Source organism: Spea bombifrons, chromosome 1, assembly GCF_027358695.1.
Source record: "Spea bombifrons isolate aSpeBom1 chromosome 1, aSpeBom1.2.pri, whole genome shotgun sequence".
In the NCBI taxonomy this organism is placed as follows: Eukaryota; Metazoa; Chordata; class Amphibia; order Anura; family Pelobatidae; genus Spea; species Spea bombifrons.
In genome coordinates this window covers 117,936,471-117,952,293 of record NC_071087.1, presented here as the reverse complement: position 1 = coordinate 117,952,293, position 15,823 = coordinate 117,936,471, and the positions used below count along the sequence as shown (strand labels likewise).

The 15,823-nt window shown below is 40.7% G+C and overlaps 1 protein-coding gene and 1 long non-coding RNA gene across 2 annotated transcripts; one reads left to right on the top strand and one right to left on the bottom strand.

Annotated features, from left to right (window-relative positions):
• The first annotated feature begins 42 nt into the window (after positions 1-42).
• LOC128500949 (uncharacterized) lies at positions 43-928 on the top strand. The gene is made up of 2 exons (XR_008354965.1): positions 43-495; positions 527-928. It is a non-coding gene; the product is annotated as an uncharacterized LOC128500949 (long non-coding RNA).
• A 1,713-nt stretch (positions 929-2,641) lies between these two features.
• LOC128500939 (serotransferrin-2-like) lies at positions 2,642-15,444 on the bottom strand. The gene is made up of 18 exons (XM_053470316.1): positions 15,333-15,444; positions 14,857-14,982; positions 13,959-14,116; positions 13,139-13,238; positions 12,088-12,264; positions 10,795-10,957; positions 10,246-10,310; positions 9,742-9,899; positions 9,426-9,612; positions 9,161-9,309; positions 8,965-9,055; positions 8,102-8,161; positions 6,883-7,065; positions 5,518-5,668; positions 4,203-4,285; positions 3,320-3,504; positions 2,933-3,122; positions 2,642-2,777 (listed from the first exon to the last, which is right to left on the bottom strand). Exons 2-18 carry the CDS (start codon positions 14,933-14,935, stop codon positions 2,728-2,730), a joined length of 2,229 nt encoding a protein of 742 aa, XP_053326291.1. The 5' UTR covers positions 14,936-14,982; positions 15,333-15,444; the 3' UTR covers positions 2,642-2,727.
• Positions 15,445-15,823: the final 379 nt, after the last annotated feature.

The following is a 15,823-nucleotide window of genomic DNA, read 5'->3' as shown; positions in this document are numbered from 1 at the left end:
TTAGTTCTATTGTTTTCATGTGATGAAACGTGTCCATTTCAGCCCTCTAGTCCCCAATGGAAAGCATACCCCAGCATGCAATTTGCTATGCACTAAGGATACGATCATGCAATTCTTTCCTCGTGGTGTATGGATCTGGACTTTAGCGTGGAACACTGCAGTTTTTATCTTATAGCTTTGGGATTTTCCATAGAAAAGTCCTAACCCCTGCACTGTAAAGTGAAGAGCGTTAATGCACTTATTTCAATGTTTATATACATATGTTAAAATCCACCATTTAGTGTTTGTAGTTAATGTAATCACATGAATACACTGATTTTATGTGTAAATTGTGCTGTTCCAGGTCATACTGAACGAAAGTGAGCTCTTGTTAAGCACAGAGTATACCCTTTGCATTAGCACACAGCTCCTTTAGTTCCACAGTCATACCTTCGCACCTAGACCATTGCTACATAATGGGCCATATTTTATAAACCCCTTGTTAACCCATGTAATGTTAATCATGGGAAGTTGTGTTGGAAGTAAGGCTTCCTACTTCAGACACCCTGAGTTTTCTTCTTACCCGATCTTTAGTGGAGCGTTCCTGATAGAATGTTTATTGCCGCAGTCCTTGTTGCATGACAGCAGGTTTTCTGTGCATACAGACTGGCTCCAGCTTTCTAGTATTGGTAACAATGACTGCCACAAGTGACGAATGACAATGTTTATCTTTCCACACCGTGCAATTTTTCCCTGTCTGGCATACAATAATATGCTTTCGACAGGCAGCGAATGGGTTAAGAGCCAGCTTCTGTGCGGAGTAAGATAAGAGATGTGTGCAGTGTGTTTTCTGGACCATGCGCTTTCTGTGAATCGGAGATAGTTGTTTGTTTTGTATTTTTATTTATGATGCTATAATAAAAACCAATTACTGTTGTTCAACTATAAAGTATGGGTTTTCATTTATACGAAACAATAGTTGCGCTTGGTGTAAAATTGATGGTGCGGTATACTGGCAGCTCCTAGGCTTTTTAATAGCTTGAAGCGATATTCAAATTATTACTTTTTTCATTAAAACGCTACACAAATGGCAAAAAGAAAAATTAGATCATTTAGACATGACTAAATCTGTCATTATGGTAATAAGTTTTAATGTTTAACACACAGGACCGAAACTCACCAGCAAAACATTGAGAGCCTAGAAAACATTTCATACACAAAAAAAGATGAGATGCTCACCAAGGAAAGATAAACATTTATAAACTGCCTTACGGTTTGTCCCCGCTTGGGAGCATCTCAAATTTTTGCTCTCTTGTGCCATTACAGAGAAAAAAAAATCTTCCATCTACATATCAGTCTGGTCCACCCAAAAGAGCCGTCTAGAACCAAAATGAGAGGCAACGACCCCAGAAGTACATTTCGTCCTTCCTGGGCCTCGTGAGTGGTTTGCAGATGGTTTCCCTCTACACAAAAGAGAGCGAGAAGGTCCGCGTCTGGACTCGCCTTTACACTTGGTGAACCCCAAGAGATCACCAAAGGGTGAAATGCCATACAAAAAGGATTTGAGATGCTAGAAAACCCCCTGGTTTATTTACATCTTAAAAGGATTACATCATGTAATATTTAAGGGAAAGCAATCAAAAGGGGGGGGGTCCCGTGGAAAAATATACATTTTTATTTGAGCATTGAATGCGGTGTTGTACACTGTAATGTAGTTTTGCGTAAAAAAAAAATAAAATCATTCCAACCTTATTTACCTGCAGACATTATCATTCTGGGTGCCTAAACATCATACTGAGCAGGAAGACCTGCTTATTCCAATCATTTTCTCTGGATACTTTCATGAGTCGGTCACTTAAAGTGATTAGGACCAAGCCATTCTGTTGTTTAACTGAAGACAGTATGATAAGGAGTCAGGGTGCTTAATAGAACGGGCTAAGATAACTGAGCTAGACTACATACACGTGGAAAATATGCACCTAAAGGCATTATAGAAAGTGAAATGAAGAATTGCTTTAAAACGTGTTTTTAATGCGATACTGGTAAAAAAAAAAAAAAAAATTAAAAAAATGCATATGTGTGAGTTACCTGTCACCCAGCAAATCATCTTGCAATTATCATGATCAAAATAATATGGGGCTTATTCACTGGATTTCAGTTCATTAAGAGCCAATACCAGTGACACCTCCGCTAAGAAGTGGCCAATCTTTACATGCACAATATAGAGTTAAACAAACAATACCCACAAAATATACAGTATCGACATTATGTATGAACAACACAAGGGGCTCACAAGGAGTTGAGATGTTGGGTAAATGTTTTCTAACTTATAGTAAGTTTTAATTCAATTGAGAAGAAAAAGTCCCTTATCTTAAACTTGTTTAAACTGTTTTTAAGATTTGTTTTTTATATGTTAAAAAAATGCATGCTTTCTCTTTGGGCGTTCTTTCTGAATCTTGGAATTAGTTTGAATAAGAGGTTTAGCAATAAGGGAAAATGGGAAGTTTTAGTGTACACGGTAGTGTGTTGAATGCTTCAGTAAAAAAGAAAACTACTTCGCATTTTTCAAAATAATTTCTGTTCTTGAGATCTTCTGTGACTCAATGGCGTGATGATCGTACAGAATGTTACCGGATCCTGCCTTTATTTCAGCAGGACTCTGAAATTATTTCCCTGGGCATACTAAATGCAGCAAGTCTGTTCAACAAACCATAGTTGGTTTTGCGGTCACTTTTAAGACAAACTCTTTTAGGTCTTGCTGTCTGTGCACATGTCTTTTTTGCAGAAGTCTAAAATACCTGAAAGTAAACAATAGGAGTACTTTTGTAAGAGATAAACATCAGCAATACTATAAAGAAATATGAAATAGGGGGTTAATCAATACATAGGAGACATTAGTATAGTGGGGGGATATAACAAAAACAGCTTCATGAAGATAGATGAGATCCAGTACCTGCTTGTGTGCAGTCAAACACTGAGTGTGCAAGATTCATGAAGCTTTCCCCCAGTATATCCTGAAGGCTGAGGCTACCAATGGGACGAAGACATGAAGTGGACTCCTTAAAAAGTAGATCCCCCTCTCCATAGACCTCTGCCGACTGGAATAACTGGAACATGGAGCCTTTACCCAGCCCTAGGCTCTCCTGCATAAAGAAACACAAGGTGGCGGGGTGACATATGTTCCAGCTCCCTATGGATGAACAGTGCAGGAGTACAGTAGAAAGATAAGCGCAGGGACTTCACTAGTACCTTTACTTACTTACAGTATGATCGCAAGATCATTTCAGAAACCCCTCTTCTCTCTTGCATGACCATCCCATCCTAATTCATCCTTCCTTACCTGTGATTTCACAAGGAAGTCATAGACTTTGGCTGTGATAACGGGTCGTGTCATAACCACGCTGGGAGGGATAGTTCCCAGGTTACAGCTTCTCCACTCAGCAAGGGCTGCACGGCCATCGTTTGGACAAAGCAGCTCAAAGTCCGAGGTGCTGAATCCATGTGCCCAGCCGGTCTTCTCCAAGTCTGCAAACAAACAGCTTGGGAGTTGGTTTAGAGGTCCTTAAAAGAGCACCTGATATTCATATTAAATGTAAGAGATACAACAAAGCAAGACATTGGTGCACACCCAACAAACATTCACTGCAAATGTTATTTAAAAACACCTATCTCAAACACTTTATGGTCACATATGATCTAGGACACCACTGTGTCAATGTACCTCAATAAGTGTTATATATTCCTACCATGGGACAGTAACCAATGACACTGCATTGCTTTTTACCCATTCAGATTTTCCTGCAAATATATACAGTAGAAGAAATACAATTCTCCGAGATAAGGGTAGAGGAGGTCAGGGATAATGTCTAATTTTCAACGTCAATACCCAAACAATGTATGCTCCAATTTGCATGCAGTAAATACATTGGAGCCAAAGCAAAATGGACTCCATCATGCATTGAAAATAAATAAATCTAATAATGAGCTGCATATTCTATGAGAATGGGACTATAGTTCGATGATGTTCACAGAACAGAAGTTGCAAAGTTTCTATGGAACAGGAAGATTGACATCAGAGAGTGATGGACTACATACAAAGAGGCAGAGGGAGTAAATGATATTTTATTACTGGGATCTGTCACTATTATGCGTAGGGAATAAATGAAATCTGCCACTAAAGTCAGGTAGTGAATACTGAGATCATATTGTAATTAACGTCTTACTTGCAATGTTGTCCTGCAGTGAGTGATGCTCCAGGAAGGCAACATCTCCAAAACTGCGTCCGGCTGGGTCTCCAACTAGACACCTGGCATTATATAAGGCAAACAAATCACCCTCAGTAAGGGTTACTTTAAGGTAGTCTGTGACCAGTACTGTCGTTTTTGTGTTAAAGTGGATTTGACATGTTTTGAAACGGATTTATCTTGTGCCATCGCAGAGTTCTACATTGGAGCATCATTCTCAAGCACAAATGCCCATACTGACACTAAACATAAAATACTGCTCTTGCAGATATATGATCCATCTATAAGGATCCAGTCAGCGTATGTAAGAGACTTCCACTACAATTTCAAGAGAGAGGGCTTCTGGATAGGAAGCTCATTCGCTGCCAGAGCGTGCCACTTTTGGTGTCCTCCATAAGGTTAGGTAGCACCTACTTGCTTCTATTAGAGGTCAGATATTTAATTAAACATTTAAGAAAATGCATGTTGCACTCAGCAAGTGTAGTGAATTTAAAAGATCTTGTAGCTTATAGAAAGCAGGAATATGTTGAGATCCATGTTTGCAAGTATGATATCACTAGCCTTCAAATCTTGGAATACTCTGTGCCAGATTTCACAACCATAGGATGTTCCTGGCCACGCTTTAGGTTTTGTTATTAATGACATAACTGCCCTGCCTTGTTCCCTCTATCCTCCAGCAAAGCAGTCAATTCCTTACACACAGATATATATTAGATAAATATTTGCCCAGGCAAATTAGGGCTTTATGGAATATACCCCCTGATGTCTTCCTCACTCTGGCCCTCAAAAAGATGCAAAATGATCAGCTGAAGGAAACATCCCCCATAGCCTTCTAAATACAGGACATAGTTGAAAACAAGAGAAAAATATAAATTGTCCCAGGAAAAATATAAATTGTAGCAAAATATACGGTCCTGAAAGTGATTTTTATTCTGAGGAGCGAATAAATGAATTAGCTACAATGAATGTAGTTGTATTGGCCCACTTTTTTAACATCAAAAAATAGATGTAAAGTTGCATATGGTCTCATCTTCACTAGGAATTATTAATTCCCAAAAGTTTATGCAACTTTACATCATTTTTTTTAATGTTGGTGAAGTCTGAAATAAAATTCTCACGGCTGTCCTCTACACAAACTATTTGGGCGGTATTTACTTTACTGAGAAGGTTTACATACACAAGGTGAGTCGGCAGTTAGTGAAGGGGACCAGGGGCATTAGTATAGGCAGCATGGCTGCAGGGTCACGCAAGAGGAAAAGTCTCAATGAGACCATTTCCCACGTTATGGCCTTACCTTAGGGCTCCCATGTTGCCATAGTAACGCTCATCGTGATTGGCTGCGCACCTTCCATTGATTCTGCCATCTTCCTCCCAGCCCACACACACCTTGCACAGGTCACGTTCTGCTCCTGGCATGCACCCTTTCCAGAAATAGTTCTCGTAAGCTGCAAACGGGGTCAAAAAGCACATTTCTCATTTCTTCACACAAACTTTTTACTATCTGTAGTTATATTTGTGTTTGCTGAATATCATATATACTCCACTGACCGCTTCCGTGTTCCTGTCTCCTTTTCTGCAGCTCTATTCCTTGTCTTGCCTCTTCTTGCTCTTTTAACCAGGCCTCCCAGAGTGCTTCCACAAAGGGGAACACACCATCTGCCCTTTGTGGAAGTGCTCCAAGAGGTCAGTATAATACAGACAGATCAGCAGAGAAAGAGAAGCGGACTTCTGCAAAAGGGCAGAGCCGCAGGAACAACCACTCCTCCGTTCCTTCAATTGGGGTGAGGGTGTGCAAAGAGGCCTGGTTAACAGAGCTGATACTGGATAGTGGATGAAGAAAGAAGAACAAGAAGAGGCAAGAGAAGAAGCGGAGCTGTGGAAAATTGAGACAGGGACAGTGAAGTAGAGCATGAATGGCTCTAGTACCTCATGGAAACCTTGATCGCAACAGTGTAGAATAGACTGCGTGACCTTGAGATTCTGCCCCCTTTACCCTGAGACCTTGAGATTGGGGCAAAAACCCTGAGAGTTCCCAGGTACGGTAATACTACTATTTTCTTACATCTTCAAGTCATGTATGACTTAAAACTTTGAGTACAGCTCCCCTTGGTAGTTTAGGCCTCTTTTTGTAGTTTTTCTTGGTTACAACAGCTTACATTATTCCTAAGGAAAAACTATTATTTTTTTCAGAAAAGGTTAAGCTTTTCATGAATTCAAATTGTGCAACACATCACATTCATCATCTCATTCCCCTTCAATCTAATAATTGTATGGTTGTATATACATGTAGACTGCACACCCATGAAGGTGACAGTACACAACATATCACATGTTAGGCACACGTACGTTCTAAAATTATACTAAAGAAACAACGTATAGGTTTTCTTTGCATCTGCTTTTGAGAATTCCCATCACCTTTAAAATTATTCTGGTTTAAGGTAGCGGCCTTGTAGTGCACACAACCTGGCTGGTCATAGCTGGCATCAGTAGTAGGCAGCTGGGAGAGGTAGACGAAGGCTGCTCAGCCCCTGTCCAGTACTGTACAAAACAACATTTTCTCCCCAGCAAATTACTTTTTATGGAAAAGGATGAACATTAAATATCTATTTCTCATTCCAGTGCCATGGTTTCTCGCTTCTCCACTTCTGCCCAAAGTTACCTAAGTTAATGTCACAGTCCCATGTCTTGTTCCCTTGGGTCCGCACCGTGTGTTTGGAGAGCAGCAACCACCCAGCAGGACTGTACAGGTAACCATGGCAGGATCTACGCTGACCCATGCCAGACAGAGTCACAGCTCTTGTGGTTTTCTTGGTTATTGCCAGAGCATAAAGAGGAGGAAAATCTACAGGAAGAGACTTGAATGAGTGACCAAATGACAGCATAGGACCAAAAGACCAATTCCACTGATGTACATTTCAGTTGCCTCAACTCCCCACCATTGTGTTTCCTTGTAGCAAACAGCTCATCATTGGAGTTGGATGTAAATAGCTTATAATGACAAATATCTACAGGATTGTAGAAATCTTATAAAAAAAATCAGAATCTTGTTTGTGTATCCTAACTCATACTATATAAGCCATGCAGGCCTCTGCCTAGAAGACACATTTAGTTGAATATAATATCATGAGGTCCATGTAGTGGAAAATATAATTTATCTGGATAGGTTTCTATGGAAGTAGAATCCACACTGCTGTTAAATTAACACCCGTGGTATGGGGATTTAATAAAATCAGAATCTTTTCAAAAGTATAACAGATAAAAAACCTAGTATAAATATGCATAGGTGCTTTAAAAACACATATCTTGATGCCGCATCAATAGAGGTGCTGTGGTAGATGACATTGGAGTAAAGGTAAGCCATTCCCTTGTAGGCCCTTCAGATCATGTTCCTCCTGTCTTATTTTCAGCATAATTCACCCCGCCTAGAAACATTTTTATTCGGTTTACTTAATTTCTTTAGAGTAAGCAGGGAAATCTCCAGCATACTTTATTGTTATGCTTATTCCTGAGACCAGTGACAACTACAACCCAAAGATTTTGACTCCCAGGCGGGACATCAAATTTGGAAAATGTTATTTCAGTCCCACTGTGGGACCATCTATCTAAATGAAGGACTCAATGAAGGTTTATGTCAAACTATTGTATTGTATAGACATTAAGACTAAAAATGATTAACTGTTCATGTTGAAGCCATTTTATAACTTTTTTTTTCTTCAAGCTTCAAATCAATTATTAATAATACAAAGAAATGGAGATATTACATATCTTTGTATAAGCAAGAGCAAAAATATAATAGAAAGAATGATTTCTGTTGTTAGGCTGTGGAAGGATATAGGACAAATCTGTTTGAGTTTCTGAGTGAGTGACACCGATCTTACCTCTGCCACTGACATTGTGCTGATTCTCTTCAGGCTCCATAACACAATCAGAGATTTCACCTGAAGGGTGAGCATAAAGGATAATGTCAGGACTTCATGTCAGAAGAGAAGCAACCAAATACTGTTTGCTGTTGCAGATCATGTTGTAAATCACCACAAAGTTTGGTCTTCTTGGTATTTAATTGTGTTGTGTTTCGTAGTAAAATCATGTTTTTCTTGCTCCTTCTGGTCATACTGCCATCGTATCAGCAGTAATATATAACTGTAAGCCTCCTGGCTACCTGCACCTCTTACGTAGCCCATTAAAAACTGTCTCATGCTAACATTCCTTCTTTAGTAATACTGTTGAACTTGCCACTTTTTTGCTACTGGCCATAATTGACCACACCATTGGTGTGCCTGTGCCTCTGGATCTGTCTGTGGCCCATTCGTTTTTGGGTAACAAATTTTGTTCCCTTCCTATTCAGTTCGCCCAATTAGTAATCCAGGAACTAAATTTGTTCCCACTAGGTTGGAAGCATAGCCTTGTCCAAAATGTCTTGGTATGCTGAAGGGGACAATGCTATGCTTCCAACTTTGTGTGACCAGTTTGGAGAAGACCCTTTTCTATTCCAGCATGACTGTGCAAAGGGGGAACAAAATACAAAATTAATGTCTATGTATTTAGAATACAATGTCATAAAAGTCCCTGTTGGTTTAATGGCCAAATGTCCCAATATTTTTGTATAATGAATACATGCTATTGTTAACTCTTGAGGTGTTATATTTTATATTTCATGTGTGCTTTTCTCTGCAATCAGACTCCACAATCAAACTGCCTTACAAACAGAAGCACCCTGGATAAGCTGGATCAGACAGCTCACCCCAGTATTCGACAGCAGCGGGCTGCAGACCACACCGCCCGGCAATATATGCATGAGTAGCATCTAAAGACACAGCATCTGCTTCATTCCTCTGAAACCAAGACATAAGAAGGTGAGAGGACACAGGTAATTGAGTAGCGCACATAAAATGCATGTTCATGTATAAATGTAAAAATATACATATCCATATAAATACCTTGATCATCTCGATACAGCCAGTTGGAGAAGTTGCCTGAATACAGACTAGTGGATCAGACCTCACATTCAGTGCCCAGTCCTCACACTTCCGCATCTCTGCAGCACTGATACAGCACCAGCGGACAACACTATTATCCAGAGAGATACCTAAGGGGAGAAAGAAGCTACGCGTGAATTAACCATCACACCCACAACACCCTAACTAGCTGTATAACATCAGTTAAGGCTTGTAGGCAGGAAGACAGACTGCCTTTATTTCTCACCTTCATGCCCCAGTCCTTTCAGTAGTGCCACATAATCCAGTCCCAGAATCCCAGCCATGTCGACATCATCATTCAAGACTTGCAGCTTCTGTGTAGTATCATAAAACAGGAGATTTTGCCCCCCAAAAGGATCTGATGCAAAGAGGGAAAAGCGATTCCGCTGTCTCCCGTTGCGGCCAAACAAGCCCTGCACAAAAAATAAAATGAAATAATACATTTTGGGGTGGTTCTAGCTTTTATTTTTAAATATGTCCACAAAAAAAGGAAAAAGAAAAGTGATTTGAAAAGCCTCAATCATACATATGTTACAAGTCACCTGGATCAAGGTGAGAAACCTCTTAGTGATCCTGTGCAGGGGACCTCTGGTCACTATGGCTTTGTTGGGACCCTGTCCCAGATTACACTTTCGGAAGGAACTCAGAGGAGCTGTAGACCCATCTGGACATAAGAGTTCAAATGCCTCTAATTCTGAATCTGTGAATGTAATGGAAAAGGTGCCAAAATAAGCCTCTGCTGCTAAACCGCGACAGCAAAGGAGGACTGGTAATAAGGAAAATTCAGCAACCTGATTAAATCTTGTGTGTGTATTTTGCCAAATATGTTTAGGTCAGGGCCAGATTTTCTACATTGACGATTGTTGCCCTTGCCATCATTAGCCACAAATTTAGCAGACTCTACTAATAAGCTCCTATCTCGGGCTTAACTCTTAGGCTGAATGGCCCAAAAAAGGCCACAGCCATTGATATTCTGCGTACCGGCATATGCAGGCCTATCTTTGTATGGAAAAATAGAACACAAGTTCACAAACACTCAGTCTTACCTGTAGCATTGATGATTGATAAGTGATCCATGAACGCCACATCCCCAGCACCACTCTTCAAACACCTAAACAGAACAAGATCCAGTAAATCCAATACTTGCAGGCCAATAGTTATTTCTGTCTCTAGAAAAAAAATTCTAACACAAATTGTTGGAGACAACACTGGTCCTGTCCACAAAATAAAAAGGAATTTTTGAAAAAAGTATCCTTTGAACTTTAATTTGTTATTTGCAAAATGTGTTTTGTAACCCTGGTGTGACACTAAGAGTAACCGAAAACAGTATGTTCCTGGTGTCTTCAATAAAGCTTTCAATAACAGACCAATGCATAAATACGTGATTAACATATGGCTACATATGATTCATATAATCTAGTTACAATCTACTTTTCATTTCAAGTTAAAATGTAGAGAGAAGATACTTTGCATCGTTATCCAAGGTAGGAATGAGAGGAGGGAGTACGCCAGTGTACGGAGCCCCATAAATACAAGCTGGCTCCACACCCCTGAATGTGACCCTGAACGTGATGCAGATGATGCAGATGTCTTACCTGAAAGCACCATCGGTACCAGAAAATGGTTCACTGCTGCTTGTCTCACAGAAGTTATTCTTGTCCCTTACATAGGATTTAGGCCCCTGGCACAGTTCACACAGGTTGGGGACAGAGATCCCAATTCCTGGAATGCAACTGGCGTTGAAATACCTGCTGACAACTACAAGGAGCAAACAGAAGGACATTCACAATCAACAAAAAAAGGTCAGATTAACATTTATTACATTTAGTCATAAAATGCCAACATAAACTAAGAGGGTTCTGATTTTTCTTTATACAGAATTGTCCAAACGAATAAAACCATATTTTATTCAACTGTATTCAAGTTCTCAAATGAGTAACATTTAGGAAAAGCAATAAAAGATATACAATAGGTTGAGAAATTCTATGGGTCTTTGGTTTCCTAACTGGCAATCTGGCCAACATTTAACTGATAGTGACAAATTGTGAAATGTATGGTTTACGACAGCTGGTAATCATTTTTTTTTAGAAAATAGTGTCCAACACTCATTTTTGAACAAGTACACGTGGTGCTTGAGGCTGTTGCTACCATTCTGACACTGAAAAAAAACAATTACACATTTCTGATGATTGTGGCACTCCATGGATTGTTACAGTCACCACTTTTGCACGCAAATCCCTTTTTATACATTACTCTCTGTGTTTGCATTTCCCTAACAGTGACTTCAGGATCAGCTTGCATGGCTTTAATGTGGGAAACAACATACACTAAAGGGAATTAAATCGTAACAAGTAGTGAACCGTTAATATGTGTATTGTAAGCTATTTATTCATTATTGTTCTGTATATGTATGATATGTGTGATAACTTATTAGCTTCATTAGAATTTATGTGATCTCTTTGTTGTGTTGGTTTGGAAGAGAAAGTAACTAGCATCCTAGTAATATGGCAGTAGTTTCTGCTAGATTTGAGTCATAGCATCTACCTTGTTACAGGTAAGAATCTACAAGCCACAGCTATACTAACTGTGTGTAATTTGTGTATGTGTGTTTGCATATATGTACCAGAGTGTATGTTGGAGGGGGGGGCAAGGGGCAAAGAAGGCACAGACAAGTTGTTTGGGGGCAATGATGGCACATACCAATATTTGGAGAGCCCCGGCTCAATTTTTCCAACAGGAGCCAGTGCATTCTAGTTATGTCCCTGCTTATTATCACTTCAAGCTGTACTCCATGTGTATTCCTTTTCATATTATGCTTGTTATAATTAAAGACTGTAATCACATAGTTCTACATAATGATCAGGGCATGTTTTTTTTTGTAAGCTTGCCTTTACTCAGAGGTTGTTTCTCATCCCAATAGAGAAAGTTCTTGGACAGCAAGAATCCTAACGGGATATTCCAGCCTGATGTCCACCGCGCCCCGCTATGGCAAGAGCGGGTACCTCTTAGGCTGTCAATGCTCAGAGTGCCACGCCGGGCAACAGCAACTGCAAACACGCAGCTCCCTGTGGGGAAATAGGGCACCATTATGTATGAATTCATATTTTACTTGACAGATGTACTTTACAGTTTACAGTATAATAAGGGGACGTACATTAAGTGTAATCACAGAGATTTTTTGATTGGGGTATAACCTATTACATTAGAAAAGGAGATACCTGCTCCGTGGAGCATACAGTCACCAAATATATATTTCAGCTAATCAGGTCTGAACTGGCTATCTGAGTGCAGCCAGCCATATGAATCCGTCAGCCGTCAGACGGCTGTAAGCCTTAAAGTGCCAGGGTCACCTCATGGTTGCCAGCACTGTAGATACTGCATATCATAATTATTCTATGAATACTTCTTATCCTTGTTGTATTAATACACGTCAGTACGTCACAAGATGTTGGAGACTGATACTGCCACCTGGAGTGACTTGGCCATTCAGATATTGTTAGACAGAACAATCTACTGAGGGATTCTACAACCAAGAGCAAATCTAATGGTACTGTTGACTGAGTGAGTCAGATATTGTCACTTGAGTAATATATTGATGTTAATCCTGTTGGCAGGACAGTACAATAAGGTCAAAGCTGTCTGTGAAGGCTGGTCAATTTTAGTTTTTTGAGGGTTTTTTTCTCATTATTTAACAGGCAGTGGAAATAATATAACAGTCCATATACAAGGTTCTATAAGATGTAATGTTGATGTAAGGAAGTTCACTTTATTGAAAGGGTGAGAGATAAGTGGACCAGCCTCCCAGAAGTGGTAGACACTAATATGGTAAGGGAATGTATACATGCATGGGATAGGCATGTGGCTATTCTGAATCTAAGACAAAGGCCAAATTATGCACTGATAAAGATTATATGCTTCTAAATGCACAGTGAACTTTACCTTCTGAGTGCTGTTCTTTTGCTACAGCTGCCAAATCATACAGTTGGATGGCTGTGTACACCTCTCCCGCATCAAGGGACACCGCATCTGCCTTATTTCCCTGAGAAAGCATCAAATATCACAAAGCCAGGCAACGGAAATGATGCATTATACAGAAAATTTCCATGAGATTTGTAGCCTGATCAGGGATGGGCTGGTCCTGGGTATAGGGGGCGAATGCCCATCCTCCTCGCCCCCAGCCCAGTCCAAAATTGTTCCTAAAGGGCAGTTTGGACCCCTGGTTATGTCACCCTGTAGTGAAAGCTGCCAGTGAGGTCTAGGGGATGCAAAGGGGAGCAAGGCAGTAAGAGGGAGTATGTATGTTAGAATGAGAATGTATGTATAAGTGTGTGCTGGTGTGGATGTGTAAATGTTTGTGCGTTAGCATGAATGTGTATGTGTAAGTGGTGTGAGAAGGAGTGTGTGTTAGCATTAGCATGTAAGTGTGTCAGTGAGTCTGAGTAAGTCTATGTTAGTGTGTGTATTTTTAAGCACGTGTATGTGTGTTAGTGTGTAAGTTTGAGTAGGTATGTGTACATATGTGTGTCAGTGCATATGTTGGGGGGCAAGAGGCCGATGGGGTCATCTGGCTTTTTTGCCTCCTGGGCCAGAAGGTGCCAGCTCTCCCATGAGCCTGATAGTTTGAAGAGGTACGTGAAATGTAAAAAGTCTGTTAGGATCTACTATCCATCATTACGAATAGTACAGGAGTTCTCATCATAGTGAACTCTCCAGTTTTACCATTTGGTAAAATACTTCCCAGTAATGTACATCCTCTTACCCTGATCTTGGTCATGCAGTCCTGTGTATTGTGAGCTCTCACACAAGAAACCCTGGAGAATGCATCGTTTGCAGGCAGCACAGACTGAAGAGTCCGTGCCAAATAAGAACATTTCCTCTGTTCGGCATCAGATAAGGTGCACCATCGAAACTTCTTTCCTGAGCAGTAGAATAGGGTGACAATCACATACAGCCCATGCACTAAACGCTGATGTAATGGAGGCTGCTATCTTAGGCTACCTCCTGGCACCACCTGCCAGACCACCTGCCCTTCCCATGCAGAGCATCTAATTATCTTGAGGAGGGAGCCTCCTCTGGCGTAGACAACCATCTTGTGCTTCCTCTATCAACTGTACGGTGCAGATTGCATGGTTACAACATTGTATCCCAGCTCTCTTACCCAAAAGCTTATGTAACTTTAAATTTTTCTATGTTGGCCCAATAATGACATTTTTCTATGTTGGCCCAATAAAAGGGATCAACTCCAGCTAAAGACTCCATAACTCCTAGAAGGAAATACAAACAAAAAAACCCAAACAAATTCTCTCTACATTAAGTCTGTGACTGCGTTCATATAAAACTCGTTCATATAGTCTTCGCCCTGTGTCTGGTCCTTTTACCCTCAGTCTACAACCCGTGTCTCTATGATACACCTCTACTGTATACCATGCATCAGCCCACTTGCTCCTCAAATCATGGTATTTGTCTAATCCGTTGTACAGCGCTATGGAATATGATTGTGATATATAAAATAGTAAACTCTACCTCATTTTGTGCACCACAGCCTCGGCTTGTACCCTGTGCTTGGTTTCAGTAGGTGAGGGGATATGTCAACATTCACCCACACTGGAGCATTTGTGTACTTTGCTAATTAACCCACGTGCCCGGGCTTCACCTACCTGATGCCAAAGAAGGTAGCATGGAGATGAATGACAGCGTGCACATAGTGTAGAGGATAAAGCAGGAGAGGCACTCCATTGTTTGAGTAGGATTATATCATCTCTCCGATATGGCAAGAGATAAGTCTGGTAAAGACAAGAGAAGGGAGAAACGGATGGAGGAAGAGGGAGGAGGCACACATGGAAACCATTAGCAGTGAAATATTTTAGGCTATGGTGATAACTGACAGAGCAGCAACATGTTCTCAGCAAACACTTCAAAAACAAGAAAGATCTGCCAAACCTCACTGACAACATACTGGACACAGATGTGTTTTTGGAGTCGGAAAAGTCAATAGCAGTGGAACCCAGCAAAGCTTTGAGAAGAGCTGTGAGATGTGCTAGAAAAACTATACAGTAATGCTCTACAGCTATAATCAATCTAGAAGAAAACTAGCCTCTATGTTCAAATAATCTCTGTGTGTATTTCAACTCACCAAAGATGACAAAGCAGCTCTTTATGTCTGGTCGCACAAGATACTTTGCTGCTCCCCGGCCCCTGTTCATACACATGTACGAGGTTTTGACTGCATACCTGGGGACTCTTGGGATTTTGCCCGGAGACTCCGGGAGAAACGTTGCTTCTGCGGGTCTCAGGGTCACTACCCCCTCCCCACCCTCTTCCCCTCCAGAGGGGACCACCCACTACATCAGCAGGACCTCCCACTGACTTCAGCAGGACCGCCCACAATGTCAGCACGACCTCCTACCCGCATCCCGCAATTTAGCCGGAGCCAGAAACGTCCCAGCTATATCTAATATTAGGATTAAACTAGAACCTTTCTCAGGTATGAGTGCTAATAAGTCATCAAACCCTTAAATTGATTTATACAAAATGGTGCACTTACATAGACTTGGCTGCCGTCTTTTATTGGCTGTTAGAAACCCTTAGCACTAGGGTGCCCACATCAGCCATGTTTTCCAGGAC

What these genes read in the sequence shown, in the direction of transcription:
- LOC128500939 (XM_053470316.1), bottom strand. Translation starts at nt 14,935, where the DNA reads ATGGAGTGCCTCTCCTGCTTTATCCTCTACACTATGTGCACGCTGTCA. An exon ending in ATCAATCATCAATGCTACAG is followed by an intron (nt 9,900 to 10,245) that starts GTAAGACTGAGT and finishes TTACATTCACAG; the next exon opens with ATTCAGAATTAGAGGCATTT. An exon ending in ACTTCCTTGTGAAATCACAG is followed by an intron (nt 3,123 to 3,319) that starts GTAAGGAAGGAT and finishes TTCTTTATGCAG; the next exon opens with GAGAGCCTAGGGCTGGGTAA.